Source organism: Phyllobates terribilis, unplaced genomic scaffold (assembly GCF_046119375.1).
Source record: "Phyllobates terribilis strain yellow unplaced genomic scaffold, ASM4611937v1 Scaffold_9__5_contigs__length_417890890, whole genome shotgun sequence".
Lineage (NCBI taxonomy): Eukaryota > Metazoa > Chordata > Amphibia > Anura > Dendrobatidae > Phyllobates > Phyllobates terribilis.
The window spans coordinates 170,087,590-170,100,496 of NW_027362769.1; the positions used below are offsets into that span (position 1 = coordinate 170,087,590).

Below are 12,907 nucleotides of genomic sequence, written 5' to 3' on the forward strand. Positions count from 1 at the left end.
TGTATCAGCTTTTAACTATTACTACATGTATTAGAACAACCCCCATCATCCTCAGTGTGTTCAGCCTTGTATGTGGATTTACTTGGATTATTCTTTATTTATATGCTGACATTCAATTTGGGGTTTTCCACAATGATGAAAAAAACGTGTATAAAGCCTCATGGCCGCATGTAGTAGCCCCAATAGGCCAAGAGTTAGTCGTTATGGAGCGGTAGGGAGGGATTTACCTCAGATCGGCCATGATTATCAGACTGATTGTTACAATACACGACTGACGTGGCAAATTTGCTGTGTCCCGGGCAAATAAGGACAAAGGTTACAAAACCCCACCATAAATGGCCACTTCTGGTCAATATGGGGGTTTCTTTTTTTAACTAAATTTGACACCAACAACCTGTCATTTATGCTGAGGGTGAAATCTGTGGAAAGTCCACAACATTTCTGGAGCAAATTCTGTCCCATTCGCTGCAGATGATTTTTTGCTGTAGAAATTTCAGCGATGTCCTGTAATGATCTTACCCTAAAACTCGGCCAAATTGCCGGACCTGCTGCGTTTCCATGAATCCAAACTTAAACCACGATGACGCCAGAGTTTATTAGAAAGGTCCCAGTCCTACAATATAAAAGCAAATTTTTATGGCCCTCAAAATACTGCAGACATCAGACATCACTTCATGGACTAGAGGCTATGAGCCCGATTCATAAATTGCTTTTTAAAACAGGTTAAAAACAAAAATAAAGTTCCCGTTTCATCATTTGGGATTTTTTAAGTCACTTTTTTTTTTTTTTGTCCTGTAGTATTCATTTACGTTTTGTTGCTACAAACTGGCACACGTGGTTCATGAATTTTGCGCAAAATAAAAAATGCTATTTGTGCTCGATTCATTATTGCATTTGCACCTTTTTTTGTCGAGTTTTTAATGTTTTGCACTTTTTCTAAGTTGTACCGTATTGATCTTTTTCCATTTGTGCCTTTGAAGATCATCTATTTTATGTCTTTGCCTGGTTTTTCTTTTAATGTTTGCTATTATGGGCAAAGTTTATTGGTTGTAGAAGTTTTTGCCGGATTCATCATTTTCGACTTGTCCAAAAGTTACAAATTTTGTCTCAAATGTACTCCAGTCGCCCCCTGAAGTGATTGAATGTTTATTTTTTACGTCGTCGTTACTGATTTTCCAATGTGAATTTTCCCTTTTTGCAGCCACCTGCTCCTGCCCCGTGCAGGCCGCCCCGGCTCCTGTCATCTGAATATGGTCAGTTCCTGCCTAGTTTCTATTCTTTGCACCAGGAGATGAGAGAGAAGTGGTGGAGGGGGGCAGAGGACAGAGGAGGGTGGAAGAAGAAGAAGAGTAGGGGGGTGAAAAGTTTCAGCCAAGTTATGTCACATATCAGTAGGGGAGGCAGCTGTCAGTGCCACTTTTGGAATAGTGAAGGAGGGGATTGTGGGGAAGGGGGGGGGGGTCACTTCTAAGTTCGACAGGTCTGCAGGGTCTCTTTTGCAGATTGCAGCCTGAAGAGAAGAGGGAGAAGAAGAGGGGGCTCAGACCTAGGGGCATGTACAAGGTCTTCTACCACCACAGGCCCCAGCCTAGGAGAAGAAGTGCACCGATACAGGGGGGCCTACAGGACTCCCCAACCCATGAGTTGTATTGACCATCAGCAAGAGAATTATTGCATGATAAAGGCATATTGCATCATCAATCACCCTATTACCCTGGGGCTGGTGCCCCCTCCTCATATTCTCTCTCCCTCTTTGCAGAAGTTGGTGCCAACTCTTGACCGTGCCTTGGATCAAACCTTCTGAAATTTCTTATAATCTTAATTCTGATTTTCCGACACCTGGAATAGGACCCTTCCTCTATATTTACCATGCACCGTGCCCAGGTGAAGATGAACGCAAGCAAAACTGAGGAAGGGACTCAAGTCACCCATGCCCCTACAGCTCGGCCCTTCACCAAGACGTTGGCTGCTCCACCAAGTCCTATTGTCACCCCAAAGAGGCCAAAACTGACGTCTGATCAAGAGCAAGACAAGCCTTGCCCTCCACAGTTTGTCCGCAAGCTCAAAAATGCTGCCATAGGGACGGGCTGTGACATCAGCCTGAAGGTGGCGGTAGCAGGGAACCCCGTGCCAAGTTTAAGCTGGTACAAAAATAAGGAGCCCCTGGATCCCGGAGCAGAGGAATACGGGACATTGTGTATTAGCGACAGCAGGATGGAAGACGCTGGAGTGTACACCTGCGTGGCCGAAAATCCCATGGGAGAGGCCATCACCAGCGCGGTTCTTGCCATCATTGATTTAGAAGGTAATGATCACTAACAATTATATAATACGCCACCACAGTGAAAACAAAATATTCCTACTAAATAAAAGTCTATGTCATTGTCACCTGTATGAGAAATCACACAGGGGTTGTCATTGGAGGAAGGAGATATATTGGATGTCCCCCAATTTTCTCATTTTTGTCTATGGGTTGAGGGTGCTCGTTAATGTTTTTGTTTAGTTTTTTTGGAAGTTAATGTTGATACTCTTCTTATGGAAAATATTGGTAGTCCATGTGGAAAAGTTTGGGAAGGAACGAGTGCAAGTCCCGGTGGTGACACTTGATTCGCGTCTTGTATACAGCACCGTCTACCAGAACTACAGGTCAATACTGTATTGTCGCAAATGCAGCAGGTCGGTGACTACGGCACGCTTCTCACAGATTCCTTCCCTTTAAATGAATGCATGGTATCAGCATTTGTGAACATCCCCCTTCATGTCTTTCAGTGCAGTTTGATATTTAACGGGGTAAAGGGCAAGTTTGCAGAGACAGAAGCAGGAACCTAAATATAGCTCAGATGGCATCAATCACTCCCCGTCCCGAGTTCATGTGCTTCAGTAATCAAGATAAAGCATGATCCCGTGTTTTATATATTATTAAAGTATTTATGAAATGTAATTGATAGAACTGAAGTCTTTTCAATGAAATGTTGCCACATCGGCCAATAAAAGGACAATATCCCAGGGTCTCTCTGCATAGATACCTGATATTACAGATCATGATGCAGCAGATTTTGGTTTTACAGAATGGCGGCCTCCACTGCTGGTAAAAGACGGGGGCACTTTAAGTCATAAGTCTTTGTGTTCGGTTGATTTTCCACCTTGTTCCACTGAGTTTACAAAATGCTCCATGAGGTCAAAGCGGAGGAAGTTCTGAATTCAGGCCAGGGGACCGGAGCTAGAGATTTACAACCAAGTACTTAAGAGATATCATGAACACTTACGTAAACAGGTCTATAATATTTAGCATTTATCCAGCACTGCCATGCATGGTATCAGCGCTGTGAGACTTGTGTCTTAAAGCGTACATGTTGTTTCAGGTAACTTTTCAGAATAAGCTGTCCAGTTTGTGTACATGAGGATTAACCATATTCTGCCCATTATTTGATTGTTATTCTGCATTTTTACCAGTTTTTTCCTCTACAGGTTCTAACTCTAATTTTCAGTTGCCTCTGAGCTAGTGGATCGTGATTAACAGCAGTGATGTCTGCCAAACACAGCACACAGACATGCGGGATTCCTGCCCTCCTGTCTCTATAGCACATGTTCAGAAGCACTAGCAAGATGTAGGTTATTATATAGTTGTGCTGAACGATGTGGATGTGAATCCTGTTCTGGAATGAGATAAAACACTTACTAGAAAGAAGCAACATTGTCTGTATATTTCTCCCCTGTCTTCTCCAATCCCTCATGGATCTTAATTTGGAGTTAGGGTGCTCCTTACGGCACAGGAGCCTCTTTAACTTGGGTTCTTTCATGTTACTATGACACATCAGAAGCTGATGTAAATATTCAGGCTTTGCTCCATACAGATGTTTCTACCTTGCTGTTCACACTCCAATTTCAAAGCATGCAGTCTCACAGGCACAAAGAGAGAAAAACTGCAGCTGCATCCCCCTCCTCCCTCTGCTTTAATGTATTACCCTAGTTGAAACTTTTTGGTGTAGATATTGAAGCACCCAATTGAATACTCACATAAAGACACAAAAAATATCTACTGGCGTCCATGCATTACAAGGACACATTGATGCCAATGGGAATTGCATTGTGGAAATCTGATGATTTCTCAACAATTGAAAATCAGGACCCCAGCAGCACAAGCGGAGGACTTGCTTAATGGCTTTCATAGGCAATTGTCAGCCTCATTGCTATGTAAATGAAATCAAGTAATCCTGGCAGGGCTCCCAGATAATAATGTCATTCTTGGAGATATCTTGTGGCGTACAATGACCCTGGGACCTGTGAATTTACTCTACTGTAATGAAATGCATCGAGAGCCCAACTGCAGGCATTACAATGTGTGTTTACCCTTTCAATGTCGCATTGGTGTCGCCGGGAAGATTCCCTAAACTATACGGCGTTTGCTTTATTCAGTTAAAATGTGATGTTTTCCCGGTCTTTGGACCGTGCATCTTTCTGTGGTTTGCAATCTACTTTTTTTTATTAGAGGGGCAAATTGGAATTCATGGATCCAGTGGAAATGCACCCACGACTATGACACCCAGCACCCTGGCTATGGCAGAGTTATCAACAGTTGACAAGTATGCATATGATTGTATTCTGGAAGATCAAAGCTTTGGAAAATTTTTGGCAGTAGCCATGTACGCTTTTAGAGGCAATTTCTCTTCCACGCCAAATCCCCTCTCCCTCTGTGACCCATTCCTTGCCTCCCTGAATGTAGGGTTGGATACTGGAAACAATACTTTTGAGAAATGCAAGAGTCTTTGGGTGGTTTTGGCAGGGCCCGGGAGCTTCACCTACTCTTCTGGAAGACTGGGAGGTCTCCCCTTTGACCTTAAGCCTTTCAGACATCCCAGGAGAGTTGGCAAGTTTGACCATATGGCACTATTGCATAGACTGTGTAGGGTACGATGCAATGGCACAGCTTGTAGCTCTTATTTCTCAATGCAAAATCTCCAATAGGGCCCCAGCTATCATGTGTCTTGGATAGTATTGGTCTTCTTATATCAGCTATTCTTGGCTCTGGGCCCCACCAGGCTCCGGGGCCAAGGCGCGACTGTTGCAACTGCAGCCACTATAGTTACGCCCTCTTATATGCTAGAACAGTTTTGCCATTGTGAGGTGTTTGCTATATGGCATTATTCTGTAGGCAGTAATATGACATGAACTCTATGGTATTGCTATGATAAAGGGTAGTATTTTTTAGGCAGTATCCTTTCGCTGAGGTTTCACCACTGAACTGTAGGTGGTTGTGTTTTGAGCACTATATGGCAGTATGTTACTGCTCCATATGGCTATATTAAATGGGTACAGTATGGTGAAAAGTTGGGAGCCTATTGGGTGTTTTGCGTAGGACCTATAACTGACCCTGATGCTACTTTTTACTAATCGATGCTCTTCTTCAGGTCTAAGCCTTCAGAAGACATAAACCTCCTACGTTGGCTTCAGTGTAATTTCTTAACTGGGGCCCTCAATACTTTGTAGTCAGGTCATTGGTGGCAGATAGAAATATATTTGGCTAAAAAGGGGATACATACTTTTCATCATGTCAAATTCTCTATTTTATTAATTCCTGGGTTGTTATCTTCAACTTTCCTAGTTGTCATCATCTAAAATAATCTTAAAGAAGTAGTCCACTACTTTAACATTGATGCTACGGATAGGGCATCAATGTATGATCGGCCGGGGTACCGCACGTGGGACACCCACCGATCAGCTGATATCGGTGCCGGCGGCAGTGGCCGGAAGTCCTTACCTGTGGTGCTTGGCCGTCCATCTGTAGTGGTCGGCACTTGTTACTGCACATCCGCCTCCTATTCAACTGAATGGGAGGTGGATGTGCTGTACCCCGTGGTGGCCACTACAGACGGACGGCCAAGCACCGCAGGTAAGGACTTCCAGGCGACGGCCTGCTACCCCCGGCACCGATAACAGCTGATCGGCGGGGGTGCCGCATGCGGGACCCCGGCCGATCATACATTGATGTCCTATCCTATGGATAGGGCATCAATGTCAAAGTAGTGGACAACCTCTTTAAGCATTTTTCAGCTACAAGATGGAAATCGTCATTGATTAACCAGACGCAGCAGCGAGATCAGGACAGAACGCAACGTTCTGAAAACGTTACTGCCCTCGTCTAATAATCCGAGTTATCAGCAGTCATGTATGAGGCCGGTCTGGTGTAGATAGAGGGCACACAGGCCAGGCAGATGGCCAAGGCATGACTTCTCTGGCAGGTTTCGTGTCTGCCGCACCGGACAATCTTAATTTAGATCTTGTGTTTATTCTCCGGGGAGGTTGACTTAGATGTCTCCACCCAAACATGCTGGATTCAGCCTCCGTACAGAAGCAAACCTCATTCACAGCCTCCTACCACCTTGTGAATTATTGGCCGCCATCTGCACCTAATTTCATCATTTGTCCTTGGCAATAGCTGATATTTTGCATTTGTCTTTGCGACATGAAAACAGAAATTGTATAACAGATTTCACTTTTATTCAATATGCAAATTGCCTCTTCAGAGAAAAAGAGGGCTTGAACTCTATAGCGCCACCTATTGGAAGCAGCAATCCTACAAGTCACAATCAACCCTTTAACGAGTCGTAAAATATGACTTAGGATAAAAGCCACCATTGTGTAAACTTCCAATATTCCTTTCCAACTCGGAATAATAGCTCTACTATCCTGTATCAATTGATCATTATATTTTGGGTAATTATATTTTTAACCCCTTCCCGCTGCAGGCAATATTTCATTTTGCACTTTTGTTTTTTCCTCCCCTTCTTCCAAGAGTTATTGAGTTATATCTTTTTTATATTTCCGTTCAGGTAGCCGTTCGATAGCTTGTTTTTGTGAGACAAGTTATAGTTTTATATAACAACCATTTATTTTACCATACAATGTACTGGAAAAATGTGAAAAAAAAAATCCAGACGTGGTGAAATAGGAAAGAAATGCATTTCTATAATTTTTTTATATCTTTTTTTTTTCATGGCGTTCAGTGCGCAGTAAAAATGACCTTGCAACTTGTTTCTTCAGGTCAGTATAATTATAGCGATACCAAACTTATATACACTGCTCAAAAAAATAAAGGGAACACTGAAATAACACATCCTAGATCTGAATGATGAAATATTCTCATTGAATACTTTGTTCTGTACAAAGCTGAATGTGCTGACAACAAAATCACACAAAAATCATCAATGGAAATCAAATTTATTAACCAATGGAAGCCAGGATTTGGAGTGACCCCCAAAATTAATGTGGAAAAACACACTACAGGCTGATCCAACATTGATGTAATGTCCTTAAAACAAGTCACAATGAGGCTGAGTATTGTGCGTGGCCTCCACGTGCCTGTGTGACCTCCCTACAACGCCTGGGCATGCTCCTGATGAGGCTGAGTATTGTGTGTGGCCTCCACGTGCCTGTATGACCTCCCTACAACACCTGGGCATGCTCCTGATGAGGCTGAGTATTGTGTGTGGCCTCCATGTGCCTGTATGACCTCCCTACAACGCCTGGGCATGCTCCTGATGAGGCTCAGTATTGTGTGTGGCCTCCACGTGCCTGTATGACCTCCCTACAATGCCTGGGCATGCTCCTGATGAGGCTCAGTATTGTGTGTGGCCTCCACGTGCCTGTATGACCTCCCTACAACACCTGGGCATGCTCCTGATGAGGCTGAGTATTGTGTGTGGCCTCCACGTGCCTGTATGACCTCCCTACAACGCCTGGGCATGCTCCTGATGAGGCTGAGTATTGTGTGTGGCCTCCACGTGCCTGTATGACCTCCCTACAACGCCTGGGCATGCTCCTGATGAGGCTGAGTCTTGTGTGTGGCCTCCACGTGCCTGTATGACCTCCCTACAACGCCTGGGCATGCTCCTGATGAGGCTGAGTATTGTGTGTGGCCTCCACGTGCCTGTATGACCTCCCTACAACGCCTGGGCATGCTCCTGATGAGGCTGAGTATTGTGTGTGGCCTCCACGTGCCTGTATGACCTCCCTACAACACCTGGGCATGCTCCTGATGAGGCTGAGTATTGTGTGTGGCCTCCACGTGCCTGTATGACCTCCCTACAACACCTGAGCATGCTCCTGATGAGGCTGAGTATTGTGTGTGGCCTCCACGTGCCTGTATGACCTCCCTACAACGCCTGGGCATGCTCCTGATGAGGCTGAGTATTGTGTGTGGCCTCCATGTGCCTGTATGACCTCCCTACAACACCTGGGCATGCTCCTGATGAGGCTGAGTATTGTGTGTGGCCTCCACGTGCCTGTATGACCTCCCTACAACACCTGGACATGCTCCTGATGAGGCTGAGTATTGTGTGTGGCCTCCACGTGCCTGTATGACCTCCCTACAACGCCTGGGCATGCTCCTGATGAGGCTGAGTATTGTGTGTGGCCTCCACGTGCCTGTATGACCTCCCTACAACGCCTGGGCATGCTCCTGATGAGGCTGAGTATTGTGTGTGGCCTCCACGTGCCTGCATGACCTCCCTACAACGCCTGGGCATGCTCCTGTTGAGGCTGAGTATTGTGTGTGGCCTCCACGTGCCTGTATGACCTCCCTACAACGCCTGGGCATGCTCCTGATGAGGCTGAGTATTGTGTGTGGCCTCCACGTGCCTGTATGATCTCCCTGCAACGCCTGGGCATGCTCCTGATGAGGCTGAGTCTTGTGTGTGGCCTCCACGTGCCTGTATGACCTCCCTACAACGCCTGGGCATGCTCCTGATGAGGCTGAGTATTGTGTGTGGCCTCCACGTGCCTGTATGACCTCCCTACAACGCCTGGGCATGCTCCTGATGAGGCTGAGTATTGTGTGTGGCCTCCACGTGCCTGTATGACCTCCCTACAACACCTGGGCATGCTCCTGATGAGGCTGAGTATTGTGTGTGGCCTCCACGTGCCTGTATGACCTCCCTACAACACCTGAGCATGCTCCTGATGAGGCTGAGTATTGTGTGTGGCCTCCACGTGCCTGTATGACCTCCCTACAACGCCTGGGCATGCTCCTGATGAGGCTGAGTATTGTGTGTGGCCTCCACGTGCCTGTATGACCTCCCTACAACACCTGGGCATGCTCCTGATGAGGCTGAGTATTGTGTGTGGCCTCCACGTGCCTGTATGACCTCCCTACAACACCTGGACATGCTCCTGATGAGGCTGAGTATTGTGTGTGGCCTCCACGTGCCTGTATGACCTCCCTACAACGCCTGGGCATGCTCCTGATGAGGCTGAGTATTGTGTGTGGCCTCCACGTGCCTGTATGACCTCCCTACAACGCCTGGGCATGCTCCTGATGAGGCTGAGTATTGTGTGTGGCCTCCACGTGCCTGCATGACCTCCCTACAACGCCTGGGCATGCTCCTGTTGAGGCTGAGTATTGTGTGTGGCCTCCACGTGCCTGTATGACCTCCCTACAACGCCTGGGCATGCTCCTGATGAGGCTGAGTATTGTGTGTGGCCTCCACGTGCCTGTATGATCTCCCTGCAACGCCTGGGCATGCTCCTGATGAGGCTGAGTATTGTGTGTGGCCTCCACGTGCCTGTATGATCTCCCTGCAACGCCTGGGCATGCTCCTGATGAGGCTGAGTATTGTGTGTGGCCTCCACGTGCCTGTATGACCTCCCTACAACGCCTGGGCATGCTCCTGATGAGGCTGAGTATTGTGTGTGGCCTCCACGTGCCTGTATGACCTCCCTACAACGCCTGGGCATGCTCCTGATGAGGCTCAGTATTGTGTGTGGCCTCCACGTGCCTGTATGACCTCCCTACAACGCCTGGGCATGCTCCTGATGAGGTTGCGGATGGTCTCCTGTGGGATCTCCTCCCAGACCTGGACTAAAGCATCCGCCAACTCCTGGACAGTCTGTGGTGCAACGTGACGTTGGTGGATGGAGCGAGACATGATGTCCCAGATGTGCTCAACCGGATTCAGGTCTGGGGAACGGGCGGCCAGTCCATAGCTTCAATGCCTTCATCTTGTAGGAACTGCTGACACACTCCAGCCACATGAGGTCTGGCATTGTCCTGCATTAGGAGGAACCCAGGGCCAACCGCACCAGCATATGGTCTCACAAGGGGTCTGAGGATCTCATCTCGGTACCTAATGGCAGTCAGGCTACCTCTGGTGAGCACATGGAGGGCTGTTCGGCCCTCCAAAGAAATGCCACCCCACACCATTACTGACCCACTGCCAAACCGGTCATGCTGAAGGATGTTGCAGGCAGCAGATCGCTCTCCACGGCGTCTCCAGACTCTGTCACGTCTGTCACAAGTGCTCAGTGTGAACCTGCTTTCATCTGTGAAGAGCACAGGGCGCCAGTGGCGACTTTGCCAATCCTGGTGTTCTGTGGCAAATGCCAAGCGTCCTCCACGGTGTTGGGCTGTGAGCACAACCCCCATCTTTGGATGTCGGGCCCTTATACCACCCTCATGGAGTCGGTTTCTAACCGTTTGTGCAGACACATGTGTAGCACCCCGAGGGCTCGGCTGCTACAGGGGTATTGCACCTCAAACCAGAGGTGTGGTATTCCACTCCCGGGTAAGGATGGAGTGTGGGACTGAGCTCAGTAAGCTGCATGCACTACATACACCCCATTTCCGGGGGACAGATCAATGGTACTCCCACTAGGTGAATGTGCAGGTACGACAGTGTCTGTCCCTGGCTGGAGTGGGGAGGGGGGTGGAACATCCCAGTAGTGTAGGGGCAGATAGGGGAGGGGCTCTGGGCATAGAGGTAGGAGCCCATTGGGTGCTAGTCACCTGGGCTCACACATAGAGGGAGTATATATGGTGGGCACCATCTAGAGACAGGGTCAGTCTGTCAGAGAGTTCAGTGAGTTCAGTCAGTGAGCTCAGCCAGAGAGGGCTGACAGGGAGCTGTGGCTCCGGCTGGGCCCAGCTCCAGGGCCAGGCCTGTAGTGGAGAGGAGGAGGAAGAAAGGCCCGGAGACGCAGGACAAGAGGGAACCCTGAGATCCCAGAAGAGACCAAAAAGGGTGAAGGGTTGGCAGAAAAGGGTACCGGATCCCAAGCTGGTGGAGGTAAACCATCCTTAGCCAGGAACCGGAGGTCGTGGACAAGTTTTGGCGCGACCCCTCGCCATATCCACCGGGAAGGCACGCCACATAGGGTCAGGAAAACCGGAGAGAGGTTTTGCCCCATAAGGCCCAAGGAAGCTGGACATAGGTGGGTCCCTGGTGAGGACGGCCTGTAGGAAGGACGAGAAGGGAGCTCAGAACCACGCTCTGGACTTGCCTGGGGGTTGGCCGAGTCCCGCACCTGGTGGACGCAGCACGACTCGGGTGGTCACTCAAGGCTGGAGTGACCGGAGCAACACCTGTGAGTAAAAACCCTGAACTGCATCCCACGTCTCTGTGCCTCCTTACCGCACCATCACTACCACCATCATCTCTACACTATCTGCCCTGAGGCCGTACCCCTCCCGTTGGGGGTTATACCATCTACGCTGCACAACTATAACACCGGCCTCAGCGGACTGTCCTGCAGCAGCGGCCCTAAAGCTGCATTCAACGGGTGGCGTAGTCGTCCAACATCTACTGCTACTACTCAGCCACTCAGTTTGACTCCCTGGGCACGGACCGGGTCACCGCCACGAGACTACTACCCCCATCTGATCCGGATCCGGGTAAGCTCCCCCGTGCGCGCGATGCCGCGCGAAGCAGCAGGCCCAGGGGCGCGTCAACTTTGGCGTAGTCGGCAGGATTACGTGCCCGCAACCACCGGGTACTGCGTGCCTGAAGAAAAGTTCACATTTACCGTAAGAAGAAGTCTCCCGCCAATTCCAGAAGGTCCCCGTCATCGGACGCCATCTCGGGTCGTTTCCCGCCGTTTGCCCGCCATCTGCAGCCTTTTCCCGCCATCCACGGAGTTTTCCGCCATTAGGAGACGATTCCCGCCATCTGAGACGATTTCCCACCCTGGCAGAGCGGACGCCATTATGGGCGTGCCAGAGGGTGGCAAGAGACCACCTCCCATCGTGGGCCTGGTCCCAGAAGAGCGCCAAAAGCGGAGACCGCCCCCACCAGCAGAGACTGCAATGATAGAGATGTCCATCAGAGCGAGGGGTCTGCCCCTGGAACTGACAATCACTAAGTTGCCCCGGGACCACCCTCAGTATGGGCGGATCCAGAACAAAAGAGAGAGGATGGGTGCAGCCTGGAGGAGTCTGGAGAGATCGCACCCGGAGATGGAGGGAGAGTCAGGCAGCACCGACCCTCTGGTCAGGAGCCTGTTGCAGGCCGCCACCCCAGAAGGCCTGGTGGAGATCCTGGCACAGCTCCCCAAAGATCGGGAGCATGCACAGACCGCACTGGAGGGCTTGGCTCGGAAGATGGCCCGAGTGCAGCAAGAAGTGCTGGCCGAATGGAGCAGAGAAATGGCCCTGCAGGCTGAAACCCGCCAGCAAAGAACGCCACCCGGGACGAGGAGCCTGTCTGCCTCTGAGGATAGAGCAGGAGGGACGAAGGCCGGAGACGACGCCGTGGAAGGAGCTGAAGAGACGGAGGCAGGTAAAGGGGACGTCACCACCCCAAGCCTAGTAGCAGTAAGCCTGCCCCAGCTCCCCGTCGCAGAGCCCGAAATCCCACCGACCGTGCCCGTTACTGCACCGCCACCGCTCCAAACTAGGCCTCAAGCGGCAGGAGCCGCGGCCGCGGCCCCTGTGACGTCACGCGCCTCAATCCAGAGCGCGGCCAAGCAGAAAACGCCACCGGCCTGGTCGAAAGGCCGAGTACCCCCGGGCGCCGCAGTTCCAACAGCGCCCTCTACCTCCACTAAGCCATCGGCCTGGTCGCAAGATCGAGTACCCCCGGGCGCCGCAGTCTCCACAGCGCCCTTCACCTTCAGGGTGCCGCCGGCCTGGTCGCAA

The 12,907-nt window shown here is 49.8% G+C and overlaps 1 protein-coding gene across 3 annotated transcripts in view; it reads left to right on the forward strand.

Moving 5' to 3' along the window:
• The first annotated feature begins 1,460 nt into the window (after positions 1-1,460).
• Positions 1,461-12,907, forward strand: part of SPEG (striated muscle enriched protein kinase) — a 347,211-nt gene continuing 335,764 nt past the window's right edge. For 2 of the 3 annotated variants that reach the window (XM_073647347.1, XM_073647348.1), the window contains exon 1: positions 1,462-2,305. In XM_073647347.1, coding sequence (XP_073503448.1) covers positions 1,870-2,305 — 436 coding nt within the window. In that variant the 5' untranslated portion in view covers positions 1,462-1,869. Of the gene's footprint in view, positions 2,306-12,907 lie in introns of all 3 variants that reach the window. The other variant, XM_073647350.1, reaches the window with a different exon arrangement.